Source organism: Schistocerca nitens, chromosome 5, assembly GCF_023898315.1.
Source record: "Schistocerca nitens isolate TAMUIC-IGC-003100 chromosome 5, iqSchNite1.1, whole genome shotgun sequence".
NCBI classification, from domain to species: Eukaryota; Metazoa; Arthropoda; class Insecta; order Orthoptera; family Acrididae; genus Schistocerca; species Schistocerca nitens.
In genome coordinates this window covers 731,296,050-731,320,143 of record NC_064618.1, presented here as the reverse complement: position 1 = coordinate 731,320,143, position 24,094 = coordinate 731,296,050, and the positions used below count along the sequence as shown (strand labels likewise).

Here is a 24,094-nt window from a genome sequence, read left to right as displayed (position 1 = left end):
TTTCTTTTTTCTTCCATTCTTTTCTTTTTTCTTCCTTTCTTTCCTTCTTTCTTCCATTCTTTCCTTCCTTCTTCCATTCCTTCCTTCTTCCATTCCTTCCTTCTTCCATTTATTCCTTCTTTCTTCCATTCTTTCCTTCCTTCTTCCGTTCTTTTCTTCTTTCCTCCATTGTTTCCTTCTTTCTTCCATTCTTTCCTTTTTTCTTCAATTCTTTCCTTTTTTCTTCAATTCTTTCCTTTTTTCTAAAATTCTTTCCTTTTTTCTTCAATTCTTTCCTTTTTTCTCCCATTCTTTCCTTCTTTCTTCCATTCTTTCCTTCCTTCTTCCATTCCTTCCTTCTTCCATTTTTTCCTTCTTTCTTCTGTTCTTTCCTTCTTTCTTCTGTTCTTTTCGTCTTTCTTCTGTTCTTTTCTTCTTTCCTTCTTTCTTCCATTCTTTCCTTCTTTCTTCAATTCTTTCCTTCTTTCTTCCATTCTTTCCTTCCTTCTTCCATTTCTTCCTTCTTCCATTCTTTCCTTCCTTCTTCCATTTTTTCCTTCTTTCTTCCATTCTTTCCTTCTTTCTTCTGTTCTTTCCTTCTTTCTTCTGTTCTTTCCTTCGTTCTTCCGTGCTTTTCGTCTTTCTTCTGTCCTTTTCTTCTTTCCTCCATTGTTTCCTTCTTTCCTCCACTGTTTCCTTCTTTCCTCCACTGTTTCCTTCTTTCCTCCATTGTTTCCTTCTTTCCTCCATTTTTTCCTTCTTTCCTCCATTGTTTCCTTTTTTCTTCCATTCTTTCCTTTTTTCTTCCATTCTTTCCTTTTCTCTTCCATTCTTTCCTTTTTTCTTCAATTCTTTCCTTTTTTCTTCCATTCTTTCCTTGTTTCTTCCAGTCTTTCCTTTTTTCTTCCAGTCTTTTCTTTTTTCTTCCATTGTTTCCTTTTTTGTTCCATTCTTTCCTCCTTTCTTCCATTCTTTCCTCCTTTCTTCCATTCTTTCCTCCTTTCTTCCATTCTTTCCTCCTTTCTTCCATTCTTTCCTCCTTTCTTCCATTCTTTCCTTCTTTCTTTCCTTCTTTCTTCCTTTCTTTCCTTCTTTCTTCCTTTCTTCCTTTCCTCCTTCATTCCTTCCTGCTCCATGCCCTACCACCCTAACTTTCATTTTAACTGCAGTCAGTTTGTTCTGTGATCCATTCACATGTTTTCCTGCCAGTTTAATCATTCTCAGCATGTGTCGACAACCCTAACTTTTGTAATGGTTTTCCCAGTGAAAGTTCATGTCTGACTCTCACGAGTCATAAACAGTAATATCCACTGTAAACCTTCCTTTTCAGACACATTAGAAGCTGACCCTCCAAAAATTAAATTTAACAAAAGCACTCATTTTTTAATGACATTATTTTCGCCACTGTCTGTAGAATTTATTTTCACAAATGCAATTTCGGCCTTAGAGCCATTACCAGGTGGTCTGCTACAAACGAATGTGCTTCATCACATGTCAAAGGATATTTGTGGTAAGGTTTTATGGGACCAAACTGCTGAGGTCATCGGTCCCTAAGCCTACACACTACTTAATCTAACATAAACTAAGTTACTCTATGGACAACACACACACTCATGCCCAAGGGAGGACTCGAACCTTCGACATGAGGAGCCACTCGGACCGTGACAAGGTGCCCAGACCGCGCGGCTATGTCAAAGTTTAACAACTTTCCGAGGCACACTTCATCGTTGTACCTGAACCTGATAACAATGCTGCAGTTTCATCGTATAAGAGCAAATAGCTAAGGATAAGAGTGCCAGGACATGCGTACATGTCGGAGGATTTTTAAAGTCTGACGTGTTCTGAAGCAGTCGTCTGCAGTGGACCACCTGATAATGGCCATAAGGCCGAAATTGCAATCTACAGTCAATGGCGAAAATGTCTTTAAAAAAAGTTCTACGCAGTTGCGAACCCAAGCCATGAAAAAGTAATCAAAAGCTTCCAGTGTCATTATTACTTCTCTGCTTACTTTTCTCGCTGCGCTACATACAATAATCGTCAATTTATTCCATGATTTCATTTATAATTTATCTCTGTCGTCACTACTAATCACTTATTCAAAAATGGCTCTGAGCACTATGGGACTCAACATCTTAGGTCATAAGTCCCCTAGAACTTAGAACTACTTAAACCTAACTAACCTAAGGACATCACACACACCCATGCCCGAGGCAGGATTCGAACCTGCGACCGTAGCAGTCCCGCGGTTCCGGACTGCAGCGCCAGAACCGCTAGACCACCGCGGCCGGCCTAATCACTTATACTTTAGGTTAGTCTCACTACAACTTATTTCCATGTCCAGATTCAAATTTTCTCTATTTAGTTCTTCTAAGCGTTAGCAGCAAAACGAAAGTGGTCGAGGTGTACGTTCCATTTATGGATGTACCTTCGTTTCTAGTCAGAGGATCTGAAAACTACTACTAGAGCTGTTGACTAGTTTTGTTTTTATGTAGTCTCCTTGTTTAACTCCTCACTCAGTCCGAAATTACTCACCACCCTGAAGAAATCTGATGAAAGATTTGCTTTTGACAAATACTGCGCCTGACAGAAGAAAACGTGAAGCACCGAGAATACATGGACACATGTCAGTGTTAACTTCGTACATGTTCACACCATCAGCGAGTATGTAAATGATTAGAGTTGCAGTTCTCTATGACAACTAGAATGGCCACCGTAGTACATTATTGCTGTTTGAGTTTAGCGTTGTTACCAGGCCTGATAACGGTCAGCCTCAGATGACTGCGAAGGATACGGAATGCCGCGTACTGAGATGAGACAACGTTATCAGCAGCTGACAGTTTGAACAGGGCCTCATTGTGGTTCCCTGTTCCGCCCGCTGGTCGAATTGTGTAATATCCAGGTTTGTGAGGCATTCGGTTGTGACTGTGGCCCAACGTTGGACTGCATGGGAACGTGATGGTGGGCATTATCATCGTCAAGGTTCCAGTCGGCCACTTATGACCATCACAACGGAGGATTACCGTGTTGTGCACTAGGCTCATCGTAACCCCCTCACATCTGTGTCTGCGATACGAGAAAAATTAATGGGCTCCCCGCAACATTTTTTGCCATTTGGTCGGAGATCAGCAGCAGCCAGACCAGTGGATTACCGTCCCAGGTGTAGGCAGCCGAGAACACAAACGGCGGCGTTTGAAGTGGTACCGTGACTGGAAAGCGTGGACTGGTGGTGAACGGTGTCGCATTGTGTTCAGATGAATCGCGGTTCTGCACGACACCAAATGACCATCCTCAACGAGTACGGAGGAGACCTGGGGGGGGGGGGGGGGGTCCCATATTTCCTACCTTTTGAAAGGGCACAGCCGTTTTCCCCCTGACGTGGTGTGAGGAGCAGTTTGCTATGACTTCAGCTCATGCTGGTTGTGTTCGAACAAATTCTGACGTCACTGACATCCTCCTCATCCTCCTCCTCCTCCTCCTCCTCCTCCTTCTCCTCCATGTTTTACCTCTCATACAAAAATATCGTGGTTCCATTTTTCAGTAGAACAATGTTACACGTCACGAGTCTGTGAACTATCTCCGTGATGTTGAGGTACTTCCGTGGCTAGAGAGGTACTGAAATTTGTCCCCGATTGAACATGGGTGGGACCAGCTCGGACGTCAAATCTTTCCCAGTGTCACATGTAGGAGCTGAAGCACTAGATAACATGATACTTCCTTTCAACAGTGAAGTTTCGTTTTTTCCTCGTCTTCTGGATGGTTCACTTTCTCAGGCAGCAAATATTTTTCACTATGTTAACGTAAGCTGAGTCAGTGCCTTGTTTCACAAAGCCTGTTACAACGCATTTTGCCGGCCGAAGTGGCCGTGCGGTTAAAGGCGCTGCAGTCTGGAACCGCAAGACCGCTACGGTCGCAGGTTCGAATCCTGCCTGGGGCATGGATGTTTGTGATGTCCTTAGGTTAGTTAGGTTTAACTAGTTCTAAGTTCTAGGGGACTAATGACCTCAGCAGTTGAGTCCCATAGTGCTCAGAGCCATTTGAACAACGCATTTTGTTGCAGATTAGTTAAAAACTTCCTCGAACTCTTTGAATGCCAGACAAAGAGGTAATCGACACTCATTTCTCGCTTCTGTAATGTCATTCACAATCTACAAGTGATCCATTGTGCTACCTGCAGTTCTAAAGCCACTTTGTTCAAATGTTCAAATGTGTGTGAATTCCTAAGGGACCAAACTTCTGAGGTCATCGGTCCATAGACTTACACACTACTTAATCTAACTTATGATTAGAACAACACACATACCCGTGCCCGAGGGAGGACCCGAACCTCCGACGGGAAGGGCCGCGCAGTCCGTGACATGGCGCCAGAGACAGTGCGTCCACTTCGCGCGGCGCCACTTTGTTCTTTTGTGTGATTAAGTCAATATATCTTTTATGAGATTTGATGATAATTTTAATAATATCTTGTAAATCACAGAGAGGAGGCTGTAGTATCTACTTTTTTCCTTCTTTTCTGTCTTCTTGTTTTTCAGGTTGGACAAGCTTTCTTCTAGGTTTAGGGAACTGAGTAATTCAGTATGGTAAGGTAAGGAAATGGACGTTACGGTCGAACTGCGCGCCTTGAAGAGGGATAGCTAGTTAGTTAATTCGTTACATTGAGAGGCACCCACATGCCTTGCTCATACTGTGGCATCACGCAGTCAGGCCTGCAAGATGAGTGGTCTGCCAAGCGAGTGGATTCATTCTTATTTATCGAGTAACATGAACTCTAGTACTCACACTTAAGTTACAAGTTATCCTCCTATATGATTAATACGCAACGGAAACACGCATCTGACTATCAGTAATTTACAGAACTCTGACTGTACACTACGCACTGGCAATACCACATTTTCTTTCTTTTTTTTATTTAACGGCTTTTTGTCAACACGTGGCCACCGCACTGAATATGAATGGCGCACACATTATAAATTTGGGACATTATGACAACATACAATTCGAAGGAAAAGTCCACCAATCTTTTTCTTTTCACTATCTTATTTATTCCGATAAATTCTCTAACCTAAACACACAAATTCTATAACCTACAACAATAACACATGAGAAATTCCGCCCAGTGGGCATGGCTTTACATTGGTGAATCTCTATATTATGGTCTCGTAATTATTTAACGCTACAGTGCACTTTCTGGATAGGATGGTGGATCTTTTATTATTTCTCACACTTCGACTCACACAATCATCATCACGAAACTATCCTCCAGACCGAGCGGTACAGAAGGAACAGGCATAACCTACTAATCTTTTGAAACTACCTTGCTACTCTCCCACGCAAACCACACATACCCAAATTACATGACATACACCACACTACGACATGAAATACAAAACACTAAATAGTCACAACACTATCACTTTCAGCTTTCCCACTTCAATTAATATTTATCCCAGTTTCACACGACACTGCCCCACTTCGTAATTCTACTTTCCTACTATGAACTCTGGAGATATATGCACGTCTTCCTGTGCAATGCAAGCCAAGTGGCGTTGCTGGATAGACGGCCGACTCACCTTGCTTCTCTCTCAGAGTTTGAATCTAGCGTCACACGGAATCATATCACGCAAAGTAATATTAAGAACGTATTCATCACACACGCGAGTCCTCAACTGATACCATGGACGAGTACTTCTCTTTATCTTTTGTCTCATACACAGTTTGAGACTCACACAGTACTCACCACGTGGAAGTACTCGTCTCTAATTTCAAGTCCTGCACACGCCATTTCTTAAATATTTCAACTTATGGTACACACGCTATTTCTTAAATATTTCAACTTATTGTACACACGCTAGTAATTCAGCTTAACTTAAGCACACGGAAGTATTTCAACTTATTGCTACACGTGGTTTCATTGTGACCGTTGGTCACTTCCGAAGATTACTACAATCCCATTAATATTACCTGCCTGACATTTAATTCTCCCCACAAAAGTTCCTGAAATAGAGATATTATTATTTCAAACTACTCTTAAATATTCCACATGCATACCATGTCTCCACTCTTTCGTCATTACGGAGCACAACTAAAACAGGTCTTAATAGCACAAGATCCAGCGGCAGAGTGCTGAAACATGGCCGTTCTCTAGGTCATCTCGCACCTCTGTCGAGGTGGGGGAAGACCATGCTACCGTATTGGTCAGCCACATTTCAGGCGCTCAAAGCTCAGGTAAATTTCATCTCTTTGGTCCCACCAAAGGTGGCCAAAGGATCGACTCAAAGATGATCATATATTCACATTCACTATCTGCAGTTAGCAGACGACCATACATTCATTCATTTCACAGATCTCACCAAATTGGATGTAGGGATTTACTTTGTGGGAGTGCACATGTGATCAATTAAATAAATAAATTGTCATTCTTTCCCACACTGGTATCCGGCTTCGTTGTATTAATTGAAATTGAGTTATTTTACAAAAAAAAGTGTTGTTCTGACAAAAATAATGTCGGGCAGTACTGTACCCTTTCAACATATTCCATAGACATTTGGACGATTCTGTTATAGAAATGATGTGGAAAGAGTCCGTTTGCAGGATATGTACACATGGTTAGTGCTACTGGCTACCAGTTTCTAAGTAGAAATTCGTCAGTGGAATAGAAGGGATTGTCCACGAGAAATGATTTTAAATTGGGTTTCAAACTTGATTCTCTGTCAGACATTTTATGTGATTTAACAAAGAAATTAGCCAGACAGTCGTGCAAACTGAGAAGTTATTTTCGCTACCAGTTTCGGCAATTCAATATGCCATCTTCAGGCCCCATATGCACTTCTCAAAGATTATCGATATTGTCATACTTGGACCATCTGTTTCTAATGTCGTCGACTCTCAAGTGTTTCCTTCGATGATTTGATTCAGTCTTGTACAAGTTGTACAAGGTGGTGCCTTGAGTCAGTCTTTGAGTCAAGTTTTCGAAGAAAGCACTTGAGAATTCACATCATCTATAAACAGATGGCGCCGGTATGCAAATACAATAAAATAACTTCTCAGTTTGCGCGGCTGTTTGACGAATTTCTTTGTTAAATATTTGACCAACCACTGTCCCGCGTCCACAATGGATGAATAATTCTCAAATTGTGATGGTTATTTATGACGGATTTCATTAACGAAAATATATATTGTGACGGCACAGTTAAAATGTCGAGCTTCTTGAAGAGGTATCTACATGCCGCCCTTGAGTGAACACGCTTTTCTGCAATCATTACTTTCTTTCTAAGTGACAAGCTACCCCAGAAAATTATTCCGTCTAAGATGCCAGCCATCATGTTAATCATATACTACAGATGGCGCCTTACCAGTACTGTGCCGTAAGGAATATCATCTGTCCACATACGCCAGTTGTGGAAATTTTCTGTTCTATTTCTCCTGAATGCTGACGCCTCTGTAAACAATACTGAAGACATAAATAGCAGATATGCAACCAACAATAAGCTACAGTTCTCCCACTGTCGATGGTGGGCGGGCAAAACCATCCCGTAAATTTTGAAGATAATACGGAAACATGAAAGGCCTTAAAGTACTTTCCATGCCCTACTATAAGATGATGTACATGTTACGCTTGTAATGACAAAGGACATAGTGTGTTCTTCCTGTCCAAGGTTACAAGCGAATCGTAGTCTACCTCTATCCATCGTGCGCGGTGCTACAGATATCACGATCACATTAAAGATTGCGTGAGTCGAGTGTCTCCTACCTGGAAACTGGTTTTGATAGTCGTACAGCGCCCCACCAATTACCATTTACGCGGCTGTGTATAAAAATTGTATCTGTTGTTCAAGAAATGAATGTTCTCTCACGCTAACTCACAATTACTACACGCATGCAACGTAGGCTAATGTCAAGCGTTCACAAATGTCAAATTAAATATGTCTCTACATAAAAACTTCGCAATCGACGATATAATGAGTGAATCGGCAGACGTCAGACATCACGCGATTATTTATTGAAAGAAAAGTAGTTATAGGTTACAAACTTAAGCTGACGAATTTTGCGTACAAACGCACCCGCCTTGGAGAGTGGGGTCACTAACGCACACCTACGACTACGCGAAAGCCAGTTCATATCCTGGCGGTGGACGAAATTTCCATCGTTGCGTCAGAGAATAAAGTTATTAGGGCCCAAGTATGACGGTCACGGGCTGTACACCATATCCTGGGTTAAAATACAAACTCTTGTACGCTGCCTCATGGACTGAATGATGTGGCAATGTTAATGGCGATCCGTCGGATAGGAATGTAAAGCTCTGACGAACCCTTAGTGTCCCCTCCCAAGTGTCACCCTTTTGCCTTCTCTCATTGTCATACTTCACAGAGATTGCACCACAGTATATGTACACACATTTTAAACACCTACGCGCAACAGACGCACTTACTGCGCAACACTCATTTCTCGAAGGAAACGTTCCAGCGAGCACTAAAGAAGACAACGTTTCCACTTGGGCGGCTGAACCGAACCTTCAGAATATCCCAGTGCGGCGTTGTGGCCCGGCTACGAAGTTACAAGTTTTAAGATAATTGAATTTTCAATTAATCAGTTCGGCCATGTTCGGATTTCTTTCAGCCCAAACTTAAGCCGCAACTAAATATTGCTTTATCGTTAAATTCTCTTTTTTTTCAATTAGTAGATTCTTATTATCAGAAAGACACTGTATTGGGAAAAATATCCTTCAGTTCTTCTTCTAAAATTGCTACTTTCCACAACAAGCGGCAACGGGTTATGTATCTCTCTGAAGCTTGTTTTCATTAAGATAAAAATTTTTACCTCCATGTTTGTTTTATATTTTGTTTTACATTTTGTATACGTTATGGGTCCGCAGCTCGTGGTCTTGCGGTAGCGTTCTCGCTTCCCGCGCACGGGGTCCCGGGTTCGATTCCCAGCGGGGTCAGGGATTTTTCCGGCCTCGAGATGACTGGATGTTGTGTCGTCTTCATCATCATCATTCATCCCCATTACGGTCGCAGGAAGGCAATGGCAAACCACCTGCACTAGGACCTTGCCTAGTACAGCGGTGTGGGTCCCATGCATCGTCCCCTACGCTCCGCGGAGTATGGGACCTCATCATCATCATCATATGTTATGGACCTCAAAGCAACTCAGAAATTGAAATAATTCTCCCGCTAATATTATAAAATTTCTTTGTCTTAACAGGTAAACTTTCTCTTGACAAATTATTAACACTTTATACTTCTTGTGTAAGCACGCTTAGAAGTACCGTTAATTTAACAACTATTTTATGTTCGTCAAATAAAAACATACAGATGTCAACGGACAGACATCAACTGACAGATGTCAGAAGACAGACTAACTTAATATACCAATACGTTTAATTGCAAACATATCTTGTTCCTTTTTATTCAATTAGTATGGGTTCAGTTAACATTTGACAATTTTCAGAGGGCGGCAACAGTCGGCGGCAGGATCTTCTTGAAAACGCTCGCCTTCCCCTTCCGTTGTGGCAGTGGTCACTGCAGCATCTTTGGCAGTCGCAGCGAAGATACCACCTTCAGTATACTGTGTCGCCATAGATATCAACGTGTAACAAAAGAAAACAAACGTTCATGCAATATACGATCACAATTATTTAAAACAGATTATAAACAACTTTTCAATCACTTACTTACAATTTGTCTCTTGTCACCTACATACGCTTGGTCGGTAAAATATCTTTGTGACAGCTCACGTATTCTGTTACGCCGCACCGGTTAATCATGCCATAAGACTAAATTTTACTTGTACCCATGCACGCACGGTAAATACACTTTCGTTAATATCTGTTTGTCGATTTTGATGTGCAAAATGCCTTCCATAAACTTTTGAAAGTACACTGATAGCTACTGAAATCGGTACACTATGACGGTAGCGTGCAACGAATTAGCAAGAACTGTACTATATATTTGGATAAACAATTGATTAGCAATCAAGCACAGCCTCACAATATAGATAGGAATTGTGTCATCTGCATTCTGTGTATGAGGAAAGATAATGCAGTGAGTTCCTCATTCAAAACTTCATTCGAATATTTGTTGTTACTGAGAATATCGTTTTATGCCTCTTGTAATAAGGAGAAACGTCTATTAGCACATGTTTCGGGAAATGAACGAGCTGACCAGTTGGCAAAGCTGGCCACTCGGATGCCGATTCTGGAAATGGGGTCCCAGAACCGGGCCTTTGGTCGTTTATACGCAGTAGATTGCTGGAAGTCTGGAAATCAGAATGGTCTGCCCCGATCTCCCCAAACAAACTGAGGACAATTAAGGAGACCACGACCGCTTCGTAGTCTCCTCTGCGTGCTTCTCGCAAGAAAACCAAATGGTGTACAGAACTCTCCGGCAGAGTGGCCTTTATTGTTGGAAACATGCTGTATGTGTACCTCTGACGCGTCTTCACAGAAGGGAACGTCTAAGAATGGAGTCATCAATATGCCACCTGGATGGTCGAGCAGTGGACCAATGTTTTTTTCACAGATGAGTCCCGATTTCGACTGGAGAGTGATTTTCGACGGATTAACATCCGAAGGAACACGATTTTGGGACTCAGACATTGTGGAAGACACCAATATCGAGGAGAATCCCTAATGTTGTGGACTGGGATTGTGGTGACAGGTCGAACACCTCTTCGTGAAACTGTACAAGTTGGCAAGGTTTAACTGCTGTCAGGTATTGTGACGAGATCTTCGGACCTGACGTGCGGTTGTCACGAGGTGCTGTGGACCCAGACTTCTTACTGATGGGCGATAATGATCGACCTCATGAGTACGGTTGGTTGATGTTTTCTTGAAAATGGAAGAAGCTGCACGCATGGCGTGGCCTGCTCGCTCTCCCAATTTGAATCCCATAGAGCATGTCTGGGATGCACTAGGGAGACAGTTTCCATCACGTCATCACTCAGCAACCATTCTCTAAGAGTTGCGAGCAGTTATGCAGGAAGAATGGGCGTTATTGCCTCAACATGAGATTTATGACATCATTCACAGTATGCTCCGTCGTTGTCAGGCCTGCCTTGCTGCCAAAGATGGTCACAACCCTTACTGAGCACGCAAAACAGTTGTCAGAATTTGTGTACAAATCCGTTAAGTTGGCTGGTGGTGGTGGTGGTGGTGGTGGTGGTAAGTTCCTGTGGAACCAAACTGCTGAAGTCATCGGTCCCTAGGTTTACACACTACTTAACCTAACTTACGCTAAGGACGACACACATACCCATGCCCGGGAGGACTTGAACTTGCGACGGGGAGAGCCGCGCGATCCGTGGCAAGGCGCCTTGGATCACGCGTCCGTTAAGTTGGAGAAAAACAAAGAACGTTTCTGTCTACCGTTATGCATGTTGCAGTTGTTTACATCTGTATACTTCACATTGTTTCTACTTTACTATCACATGTTTATATTGTTTTGTGTGAAAATAAACGCAACGCTGCAAAATTCCCGTCAGTCGCTTTAATTTTGGACACCAGTGTGTGTGCTGTTCCTACTGAATTAAACTTGCTCTCCCAATTTGAATCCCATAGAGCATGTATGGGATGCACTGGGGAGACGGTTTCCATCACGTCAGCAGTCAGCAGCCATTCTCTAAGAGTTGGGAGCAGTTCTGCAGGAAGAATGGGCCTTATTACCTCAACATGAGATTTATGACATCATTCACAGTATGCCCCGTCGTTGTCAGGCCTGCATTGCTGCCAGAGGTGGTCACAACCCATAGTGGGCACACAAACCAGTTGTCAGAATTTGTGTACAAATCCCTTAAGATGGGTGGTGGTGGTGGTGGTGGTGGTGGTGGTGGTGGTAAGTTCCTATGGAACCAAACTGCTGAGATCATTGGTCCCTAGGTTTACGCACTACTTAACTTACGCTAAGGACGCCACACATACCCATGCCCGAGGGAGGACTTGAACTTGCAACGGGGGGAGCCGCGCAATACGTGGCAATTCGCCTTGGACCGCGCGTCGGTTAAGTTGGAGAAAAAGAAAGAAAGTTTCTGTCTACCGTTATGCATGTTGCAGTTATTTACATCTGTTTAATTGTGGACACCAGTGTGTGTGATTTTCCTCCTGAATTAAACTGGATGTAAATTTTCATTATTTGCTGTCCATCTTTTCAGTGCAACACTAAATTTCTGACACATGGTGTACAGGGTGACACACGGGAGACGGACGATTTTGAACTGCGTAGTACTGAGGGCGCGGTTGTGGGAGGTGGTCGTGGTTATGATAGTTCTGATCCACACAAGACGCCATTTCATTTACTCAGTCACTATGGAGCAGTGGGACTTGCAACGTCGAGTGTTTGTCTATGACAGTTTCGTGAAAAGTGGTGAGTCTATTATTGCTACGCAGCGATTGTTTCGTGCGCGGTTTAATGTCGGTCGACATGGAGCTGTTCCGAGCCGTAACACAGATCGGTGGAAAACTTCAGATCAACTGGAAACATACTGGATAAGAAGCATCCTGGCCCGAGACGCAGAATAACGACAGCAGAAAATGTTGAAAGGGTAAGGCAAGCGGCAGTCGGAAGCCCAGGACGGTCAGCTAGACGTCATGCTAGTGAGTTACGAATCAATCGTGAATCGGTTAGACGAATTTTGCATAAAGAATTAAAATTCCATCCTTACAAAATGCTCATTGTCCAACAACTTAGGGAAACTGATTTTGCTGTACGAGAAGACTTCGCTTACAGAATGCAAGTGATTTTGGGATCGAATGAAAATGAAATTTTATTGATGAGCGATGAAGCTCATTTTCATTTAAACGGGACCGTGAATAAGCAAAACCTACGTTACTGGGCTCCAGAGCATCCACACCTTATCCACCAGCGTCCTCTACACTCAGAAAAAGTAACAGTCTGGTGTGCTCTTGGCTCTGTTGGCATTATTGGCCCTAATTTTTTTGAAGAGAATGGGGCCACAGTTACTGTTAATTTGGTTCGTCACATTCGTATGCTTGAAACATTCTTGAAACCAGAACTAAGAAGACGACGAATCCCTTTAAAACACGTTTGGTTCCAGCAGGATGGGGCAACATCGCACACCGCAAACACTTCAATGACAGTTCTTAGACGCATGTTTCCTGGCCGGATTATCTCACGTTTTGGCAATGTTCATTGGCCTCCCAGGTCTCCCGACTTGTCAGTATGTGACTTTTTTCTGTGGGGGTACCTTAAGAACTCTGTCTATAACCACAAACCACGAAATATGGACGAGTTGAAGAGTGAAATCATTCAAGAAATTGCTGCCATCCCTGCAGAGAGTTTAGTCTGTGTGATGGAGGATTTTGAGAAGATACTTGAGTCCTACATTCAAAATGATAGACATCACCTGCACGACATTATTTTTCACAAATAACTTTGTTAACTAAAATGGCAAATAATGAGCTTTGATTTTGTGTAAATAAACATGCATTAATTTTAAAGTTGGCTGAGTATTATTTCATTAAAAACCGTGTGTCACCCTGTTTTTCTGTCTTTGTTTGACAGTAATATTAAAGTGTACGAGGTGTTCCTAATATGAGGTTTTCATTATTATTACTGCGTGGCAGGAACGCAGCAGCGCACAAGACGGTGTCCAAGTCCCGTGGCGCGGTGAGCCTGGACCGCAACGGCGCCGGCGCCGGCTCGGGCCACAGAGCCGCGGCGCCGCCCCCGCAGGCGCACCAGCCGCTGCGCAGGGCCAAGAGCCAGGCGCGGCCGCCCCCGCCGCCACCGCAGGCGCCCAGCCCCCCTCCACAGCCAGAACCGGAGCCCGAGCCACAGGCCGCAGACACCGCGGAGGAGCAGGACGCCGAGCTGCAGCGCTACCTGGACGACTTCTCGCCGCCGGCGACGCCGCCGCCCTTCGACGACGAGCCGGACGAGGGAGAGCCCGAGGCCGGAGCGGAGCTGGACGCCGCCGTGGACGCCAGCACGTCGTTCGTGTTCCAGAAGCTGCCCAACGTGGGCGGCCCGGCGCGTGCGCCGGTGCAGCTCGCCGAGGAGCGGCCCGACCGCTTCAAGACGTACGCCGCGGGCAAGCCGGGGGCGGCGCCGGGGGCCAGGGCCAAGGGGGCGGCTCCCACAGCGGCTCCAGCGGCGCGCAGGCCGCAGCCGGCCAAGACCACCGTCCGCAGGTCCGAGGTCAGTACGCACCCCGCACTCTGTCGCTCCGCGGCTCTCACTGTACGAAAGCACCCATTACTGCTCGCTTTCGCAGTACATAGAAAGAACTATCCTTTATTATATGCTTATGCGCTACTGCCCATTAAAATTGCTACACCGAGAAGAAATGCAGACGATAAACGAGTATTCATTGAACAAATATATTATACTAGAACTGACATGTGATTACATTTTCACGCAATTTCGGTGCACAGATACTCAGAAATCAGTACCCAGAACAACCACCTCTGGCCGTAATAACGGCCTTGATACACATGGGCATTGAGTCAAACAGAGCTTGGATGGCGTGTAAAGGTACAGCTGTCCATGCAGTTTCAACACGATACCACAGTTCATCAAGGGTAGTGACTCGCGTATTGTGACGAGCCAGTTGCTCGGCCAGATGTTTTCAATTGGTGACAGATCTGGAGAAAGTGCTGGCCAGGGCAGCAGTCGAACATTTTCTGTATCCAGAAAGGCCCGTAGAAGGCCTGCGACATGCGGTCGTGCATTATCGTGCAGAAATGTAGGGTTTCGCAGGGATCGAATGAACGGTAAAGCCACGGGTCGCAACACATCTGAAATGTAACGTCCACTGTTCAAAGTGCCGTCAGTCCGAACAAAAGGTGACCGAGACGTGTAACCAATGGCACCCCGTACTGTCACGCCGGGTGATACACCAGCATGGCGATGACGAATACACGCTTCCAATGTGCGTCCACCGCGATGTCGCCAAACACGGATGCGACCAGCAGAACCTGGATTCGTCCGAAAAAAAAATTACGTTTTGCTATTCGTGCACCCAGATTCGTCGTCGAGTACACCATCGCAGGCGCTCCTGTCTGTGATGCAGCGTCAAGGGTAACCGCAGCCGTGGTCTCCGAGCTGATAGTCCATGCTGCTGCAAACGTCGTCGAACTGTTCGTGCAGATGGTTGTTGTCTTGCAAACGTCCCCATCTGTTGACTCACGGATCGAGACGTGTCTGTACGACCCGTTACAGCCATGCAGATAAGATGCCTGTCATTTCGACTGCTAGTGATACGAGTCCGTTGGGATGCAGCACGGCGTTCCGTATTACCCTCTTGTACCCACCGATTCCAAATTTTGTTAACAGTCATTGGATCTCGACCAACGCGAGCAGCAGTGTCGCGATACGATAAACCGCAATCGCGATAGGCTACAATCCGACCTTTATCAAACACTGGACTCGCATTCGGGAGGACGACGGTTCAATCCCGTCTCCAGCCATCCTGATTTAGGTTTTCCGTGATTTCCCTAAATCGCTTCAGGCAAATGCCGGGATGGTTCCTTTGAAAGGGCACGGCCGATTTCCTTCCCCATCCTTCCCTCACCCGAGCTTGCGCTCCGTCTCTAATGACCTCGTTGTCGACGGGACGTTAAACACTAATCTCCTCCTCCTCCTCCTCCTTTATCAAAGTCGGAAACGTGATGGTACGCATTTCTCCTCCTTACACGAGGCATCACAACAACGTTTCACCAGACAACGCCGGTCAACTGCTGTTTGTGTATGAGAAATCGGTTGGAAACTTTCCTCATGTCAGCACATTGTAGGTGTCGCCACCGGCGCCAACCTTGTGTGAATGCTCTGAAAAGCTAATCATTTCCATATCACAGCATCTTCTTCCTGTCGGTTAAATTTCGCGTCTGTAGCACGTCATCTTCGTGGTGTAGCACTTTTAATGGCCAGTAGTGTGTGATAGCAGAACAAACACCGGTAGCAGTTCCTTCTGTAAAATATCTGGAAGTATGCGTACGGAACGATTTGAAGTGGAATGATCATATAAAATTAATTGTTGGTAAGGCGGGTGCCAGGTTGAGATTCATTGGGAGAGTCCTTAGAAAATGTAGTCCATCAACAAAGGAGGTGGCTTACAAAACACTCGTTCGACCTATACTTGAGTATTGCTCATCAGTGTGCGATCCGTAACAGGTTGGGTTGGCAGAGGAGATAGAGTAGATCCAAAGAAGAGCGGCGCGTTTCGTCACAGGGTTATTTGGTAAGCGTGATAGCGTTACGGAGATGTTTAACAAACTCAAGTGGCAGACTCTGCAAGAGAGGCGCTCTGCATCGCGGTGTACCTTGCTGTTCAGGTTTCAAGTAGGTGCGTTTCTGGATGAGGTATCGAATATATGCTTCCCCCAACTTACACCTCCCGAGGAGATAACGCATGTAAAATTAGGGAGATTCGAGCATGCACGGAGACTTTCCGGCAGTCGTTCTTCCCGCGTACCATATGCGACTGGAACAGGAAAGGGAGGTAATGACAGTGGCACGTAAAGCGCCCTCCGCCACACACCGTAGGGTGGCTTGCGGAGTATAAATGTAGACGTAGATGTACGAGCCAGAGAAACTGGTACATCTACCTAATATCGCGTAGGGCCCCCGCGAGCGCGCAGAAGAGCCGGATCACGACATGGCATGGACTCGACTAATGTCTGAAGTAGTGCTCGAGGGAACTTACACCATGAATCCTGCAGAGCTGTCCATAAATCAGTAAGAGTACGAGCGGGTGGAAATCTCTTCTGAACAGCACGACGCAAGGCATCCCATATATGCTCAAAAATGTTAATGGCTGGGGAATTCGGTGGCCAGCGAAAGTGTTTAAACGGAGAAGAGTGTTCTTGAAGCCCCTCTGTAGCAATACTGGACGTGTGGGGTGTCGCATTGTCCTGCTGGAATTGCCCAAGTCTGTCCGAATGCAAAGTAGACATGAATGGATGCTAGTGATCAGGCTGGATGCTTACGTACGTGTCACCTGTCAGAGTCGTATCTAGACGTATCAGGGGTCCCATATCACTCAAACTGCTCACGCCCCGCACCATTACAGAGCGTCCGCCAGCTTGAACAGTCCCCTGCTGACATGGAGGGTCCATGGGTTCATGAGGTTGTCTCTATACCCATACACGTCCATCCGCTCCATACAATTTGAAACGAGACTCGTCCGACCAGACAACATGTATCCAGTCATCAACAGTCCAATGTCCGTGTTGACGGGCCCACGCGAGGCGTAAAGCTTTGTGTCATGCAGTCATCAAGTACTTTGCCTCCGAAAGCCCATATCGATGATGTTTCGCTGAATGGTTCGCACGATGACACTTTTTGATGGCCCAGCATTCAAATCCGCAGCAATTTACGGAAGGGTTGCACTTCTGTCACGTTGAACGATTCTCTTCAGTCGTCATTGGTCCCGTTCTTGCAGGATCTTTATCCGACCGCAGCGATGTTGGGGATTTGATGTTTAGTCTGATTCTTGATATTCACGGCACACTCGGGAAATAGTCGTATGGGAAAATTCCCACTTCTTCGCTACCTCAAAAATGCTGTGTCCCATCGCTCGTGCGCCGACTATAACACGTTGACTTAGAGGCTTAAAATATCTGTACTGCCAAGGGACCATGGACCTTAATACGTGACATAAATCTGAACTTGATACCTATACCAATTCCTGAGAAGAAGGGTTCTTAACAGCTGCACAGACAGAGACAGACAGATAAACAGATGGGCAACAAAGCGATCCTAGAAGACTTCTGTTTTTCACAGATTGAGGCACGGAACCCTAATTAGTAACAGAACTTTACTTTTTTTCTATGCGATAGTTAAAATTTGGATTATCTCTCTTAGCTGTCTAATATGTTGCAAAAAATACACTCACAGTAAAGTACTGAACAAAATCCAAAACAACCCATTGACGGCCGGAGCAAACAAAAATTTCGCATGAAGAGTTGAGTAGTTACCTAAAATTCAACAGAAATGAAAGTCCAGGAAAATTTATTAGCACAATCATGCTTAAAATTTTTGTAAATTGCGTTGCATCATAAAGGAAATGCCTAGACGTACAGTGAAAAGTCAGTCATATGCTACACTAAAACTTATCTTAATAATAGTCTACAAATATGTACAACGCATAACTGAAACATGCAGTAGAGTAGGATATGACCTCTTAAATAGGACCACGGGACAGAAAACCTACGGCTTAAGTGTTCTAACAAAATTATCTGCGAGGGATAATGACAGTCATGGTCAAAACCGGTTGGAGAACATTTTTCCACAAAAGCAATATATCATTTGGCAGCGCTCCCCCCCCCCCCTCCCCAACCTCTCACCCCAACCATTTCCCTCGTACACTTTCGTCGTCCTCAGTTTTCGCTAGTAATTGTGATATGTACCGTATTTAAGTCTTCCGCTTGGGCGCTCCTGGCGCCCTCAAGCGGCCGGTACTATTAGACTATTGTGATAACATCCTGCATAGAAATCTTACAGTTATGGCGTCTCTGGTACCACTCTCAGTTTGGTGCCTGAAGCGACGACTTGTGTTGCTTGAGCTTTAAACCGGCCCTACTTATGTTAATAATTCAAGGGAGCAATTAAATGCTAATAATCCCATTATAAAGTACAAAGCACTCTCTCTCTCTCTCTCTCTCTCTCTCTCTCTCTCTCTCTCTCTCGTGACGTCCAACGTTATACGTGTACCGATAACAGAAAGCCAGACTCCAATCGCCACCTATGTTTCGGGTCGTTTTCCGGACTGTGTTGATTGTCTATCGGTTTCAGGAGATCTAGAAGAGTTAGTCATAGTTCTTCCTCACTGCTTCAGTTAAGTTCTCGGCAACTGTCGTAAACAACAACTACAACTTTTTGGTCTGCTTTCATCGCAGTGGATCTGAAAATTGTTTCTATGACCCGATGCCCTTCCTCGGCACAACGCATTTTATTCTAAGGTGCACGCTGTCAGTCTGTCACTCTGTCAATTTGTTCTATGTTTTATGTACCAACCGTTTGTGTACTGGGGTCAGGAATAACCTGCTAGTCACCTATAAGAGTGTGAAAAGTAGCCTACAAACCAAGCCCTAGTTCGCCTGTATCTAAGAGTAACGATAGTTCAGTCAGCAAGTGGACTCGTTCCAGCGCATTACACTACATGATAAACTGAAAGAAAATTTCAGCAAACATGCAATAAACTGAAACTATAGGAGTAACAAAATATAAATGTCTGTGTACAGACACATTCAATGTGTTTTTCATAAAATGAAAAGGCGATAAGCTAATTATGATGGAAAAATCTCGCAGACCTGTATTATTGGCCCCCATTAACTCTTGCGCATACTGATTCCGTTCTCACTAGTGCTGCATACTCGTGTCGCTTCGATACGTAAACTGCATATTACACACAGAGCCTACGGAAAGCAAAAATCTTCATTATCGAACACTATTCTACACACATCAAAAAAAGTTTTGCATCGCCTCGGTTAGAGTTCCGGAACCTGTACAGAAAATTGGAATACACACCAACATAAAAATCATTTCCGCCCCTTTCATTGCTCATGAAAACCACACATTGCATGTTGTACCACCATACAGCGAGACCTTCACAGGTGGCAATCCACATTGCTGTACACACCGGTACCTCTAAGATCTAGTAGCATTTCCTCTTGCATTGATGCATGCCTATATTCGTCATGGCATACTATCCACAAGTTCATCAAGGCACTATTGGTCCAGATTGTCCCACTCACCAACGGCCATTCGGTGTAGATTCCTGAGTGGTTGGTGGGTCACGTCGTCCTTAAACAGCCCTTTTCAAACCATCCCAGGCATGTTCGATAGGGTTCATGTCTGGAGAACTTGCTGGCCACTTTAGTCCAACGATGTCGTTATCCCGAAGGAAGTCTTTCACAAGATGTGCACCATGGGTGCGCGAATTGTCGTCCATGAAGACGAATGCCTCGCCAATATGCTGCCGATGTGTTTGCACTAGCGGTCGGAGAATGGTTTTCACGTATCGTACAGCCGTTACGGCGCTTTCCATAACAACCAGCAGCGTACGTCGGCCCCACATAATACCACTCCAAAACAGCAGGGAACCTCCACCTTGCTGCAGTCGCTGGACAGTGTGTCTACGGCATTCAGTCTGACCGGGTTGGCACCAAACACGTCGCCGACGATTGTCTGGTTGAAAGCATATGCGACACTCATCGGTGAAAAAAAGGTGATGCCAATCCTGAGAGGTCCATTCGGCATGTTGTTGGGCCCATTTGTACCGCGCTGCGTAGTGTCGTGGTTACAAAGATGGACTTCACCATGGATGTCGGGAGTGAAGTTGCGCATCATGCAGCCTATTGCGCAGAGTTTGAGTCGTAACAGAAAGTCCTGTGGCTGCACGAAAAGCATTATTCAACATGGTGGCGTTGCTGTCAGGGTTTCTCCAAACCATAATCCGTAGGTAGCGGTCATCCACTGCAGTAGTAGCCCTTGGGCGGCCTGAGGGAGGCATGTTATCGACAGTTCCTGTCTCTCTGTTTCTCCTCCATGTCCGAACAACACCGCTTTGGTTCTCTCCGAGACGCCTGGACAGTTCCCTTGTTAAGAGCTCTTCCTGGCACAAAGTAACAATTCTGACGCGATCGAACCTCTGTATTGACCGTCTAGGCATGGTTGAACTACAGACAACATGAGCCGTGTGCCTTCTTCCTGGTGGAATGACTGGAACTGATCGGCTATCGGATCCCCTCCGTCTAATAGGCGCTGCTTTTGTATGGTTGTTTACATCTTTGGGTAGGTTTAGCGACATCTCTGAACAATCAAAGGGACTGTGTCTGTGATACAACATTCACAGTCAACGAATATCTTGAGGAGTTCGGGGAACCGGGGTTCAAATGGTTCAAATGGCTCTGAGCACTATGGGACTCAACTGCTGTGGTCATCAGTCCCCTAGAACTTAGAACTACTTAAACCTAACTAACCTAAGGACATCACACACATCCATGCCCGAGGCAGGATTCGAACCTGCGACCGTAGCAGTCGCACGGTTCCTGACTGCGCGCCTAGAACCGCGAGACCACCGCGGCCGGCGGGGGAACCGAGGTGATGAAACACTTTTTTTGATGTGTGTGTGTCAAGTGACACCCTTCGGTTAAAATTTTAATGCTGTTTCATTATAAATTATTTCAAAATTAAATATCTCGAAAACTAAGATCGATAGACGAGTGCAACGAAAGGTATGTTTATTGTGAAAGCTGTAAGAATTTTACACAGAAGTTATACAGATGTCTCGAAATAGTTCGATAAGCTGCTAACAGATGGTGCTCTAAGCTGTGCAGCTCGTACAGTATCAGCGTGCATAATTAAACTCATCCTCTGCAAGCAGTTTTTCAGTCACAACGCAATCTTTTTGAAATGTCCTACACTCGCAGTACAGAGATGGAGCAAACGAACAGTGACATTTTCCATCACATCCTAAAGTGTCTCAACGGACATGGGTCAGATACCACACAGATCGCCAATTCAAGTTTGTCCACCGTGGAGGGGGGGGGGGGGGGAGTGGTTCCGGGAGACGTTTCTTTCTACGTGCCCCATAAAAAGAAGTCACGAGGTGTCACGTCGCGCAAATATGCAATAATCCAACGCAGATACTCTACCCCCGATGTATTTATCTAGAATGCCCAGCACATGTTCTCTGCGATCTCTTGCATGAACAACTCGGTGCCTTGTCCTGTGTGACGACAAATTGTTCCAAAATTGCAACTTAACGTTCACTAGTGATCGTTTCTCGCATCAAAAAAGGACCAATAAATGCCTACGCTGAATACTACAGCCCAAACAGAAACTCTTCGTTTCACACAAAATGGGATTTTCGGAACCCCAAAACAGCCAGTTTTGTTTATTCGCGATTCCATTCAGGCCAGATGAAGCCAACAAAATCTTCTACATCAATCATTGTGGGAATCTTGTCGGCAAAGTCAGTTCTCCGTCGCACAGTTCGTACAGGTGTGGCCTGATGGCTTTACATTTTGAGTGGAAACGTGTAGGCTCTGTCTTAGCATTTTCTAGGTTCTCGAACGTTTCAAATCAGTCTCTGCTGCAATTCTTCGGGCGGATTTCCTTTGATTTTGCTGAATAATTCCAGAAACCGTGGCGACATTTTCAGGAGTAACCACCGTTTGGGGCCAACACTCCCCGCTACATCGTACGCGACGCTGGCTTTACGCTGATATTTGGCAAAGAGCTTGCGAATGGTTTTCGCATCGATTCCTTTTAGAAAGGAAAACTGCTCCTTGTTGCAGTGGAATTGTGTTCTGACCTGTGGTATTCCAGACAAGAAAAACATGTTGTTCAATGGAATACATGATTTCAACCTCTTTCTTTTTCAGTACTCTAACCTCCTTTCACGTTTCAACGGTAGAACTGATCGCTCTAAGACGAACCGAGCCGCGTTGTGAAGGGCGCTAGAACTAATTTGTTAAAGGACCGGAACAATAACGTTCCGTTCCTTATGTCTGAGTCTTGGGTTTCGAAACGAGCAAGTTACGGCACCGGGGGCGCGAATATTCGTCTTTGAAATGAGGGGATGGTAAGAAGTCGAAATGAGCGAGGCTTAGAAGTCGATTTGGCGGTCCAGTATCATCCTGGGAAAATCTGAATGAGATATCGGGGGGAGGGGGGGGGGCTGACCTAATGAGAAGAGAGGGCGGAGAATGAGTTTTATCATAAAATTTTTGGACTTGGTGTTGAATAATGTTACGTATTTTCGGAATTTAAAGGTAAAAATGAATGACAGAGTTTGATGGAGAACGGGGCGCGTTAATTGCAGTTCGGAGAAATTTGTTCCGGATGATTTGTGTTTTCTTGAAATTAGTGTTTGCTGCTAGGAACCAGGTTACGGAGGCGTAAGTGATTTTGGGGAGTAGTAAAACTTTGTATATACAAAGTTTAGTCCTGATGGTGTAAGAACGACTTTTGATATGCGGGCAGGTCTGGTGAAGCGGGAAGGTGGCTGTGTTGCAAATGTGATCGATGTACTGATCGCCCTGAGCTGCGGCGCACTATTTATAGGCAACACGTATTGCGATTACAGCGCTATCTGTTAACATCTTTTCGAACTATTTGGAAACTTCCATATAAATTTTTTTACAGCTTTCGCAATAGACATACCGATGGTTGCACTCGTCTTTCGATCTTAGATTTCGAGGTATTTAATTTTGAAGTAAGACCTCTTTCACCGGGCACCCTGTACTTATGTAGTAGTAGGTGTCGACTAAGCAGAAAGCGATAAAACTGTCATTTGTTCTTATTTTACGTCATGGCGACACTTTGTGCGGATTGCGATAGTTGTTTATTCATATTTACCTTCAAGAACAATTATCCTGTGGGAAAGTGTAGTTTTGTTGGGTTTACAGATGGACCTTAAAATTAAAAAATAATATTAATAATAATAATAATAATTAATAATAATTAATATATCAACGATCCAGCAGACAGCTAAGTTCAGCTGAGATTGTTGAGGCGATCAATTTGGCGAAGATGGTGGTCAGTTGAACCGCTGAAATAATATATCAGTTAGCTTTGAGTTCCAACAGAACATCCGGCGAAGTTATCAAGCCGGGAAAGCAGTTACAGTTTTTTTCTGTATAGTAAGTTAAGAGCGACGTCTCGGATCACACACCAGTAAACAATATGGCACAGTGGGCAATAGAATATATTTAATTTGGGTTAACAATGTTAGGCGCATTATAACGCTTTCAAACGAAGACAAATCAATAAGAGCGCATGCGGAATCTTTGCCTCTGCAGACTACGGCTTAGCCTTAATTCTGGCTTATCTTCTTCAATCGTGTAACTGTCCAAAGCAGAGATAAAAGTTAGTCAGAAACTGATACAGAGTTATAATTTAACACAGATAAACTAATCATCTTTTTGATGATATCTTTCCCTTACCTTATTCAAAACATTTACCTGTAACAGTTTTTTGAAGTAGTCACTTTTAATTATATTTTTTAACAGAATGAACCATCACTGTAGGATGAATGTGCTCTAAACTGATTGCAACATATTTATTTCTGATAGCTTCGTATCTAGTGGTAGCCTATAGAAAGTTAACCAGCTGACCCAATGCCACCTCAGCAGTCCAAATAAAATTAGTTTTTT

The 24,094-nt window shown here is 44.5% G+C and overlaps 1 protein-coding gene across 2 annotated transcripts in view; it reads left to right on the top strand.

The window, feature by feature from the left end:
• LOC126259574 (serine/arginine repetitive matrix protein 1-like) overlaps positions 1-24,094 on the top strand; it is a 498,403-nt gene that overhangs the window by 456,209 nt on the left and 18,100 nt on the right. For both annotated transcript variants that reach the window (XM_049956481.1, XM_049956479.1), the window contains one exon: positions 13,556-14,129. In XM_049956481.1, the coding sequence (XP_049812438.1) occupies positions 13,556-14,129 (574 nt within the window). The remainder of the gene's footprint in view (positions 1-13,555; positions 14,130-24,094) is intronic.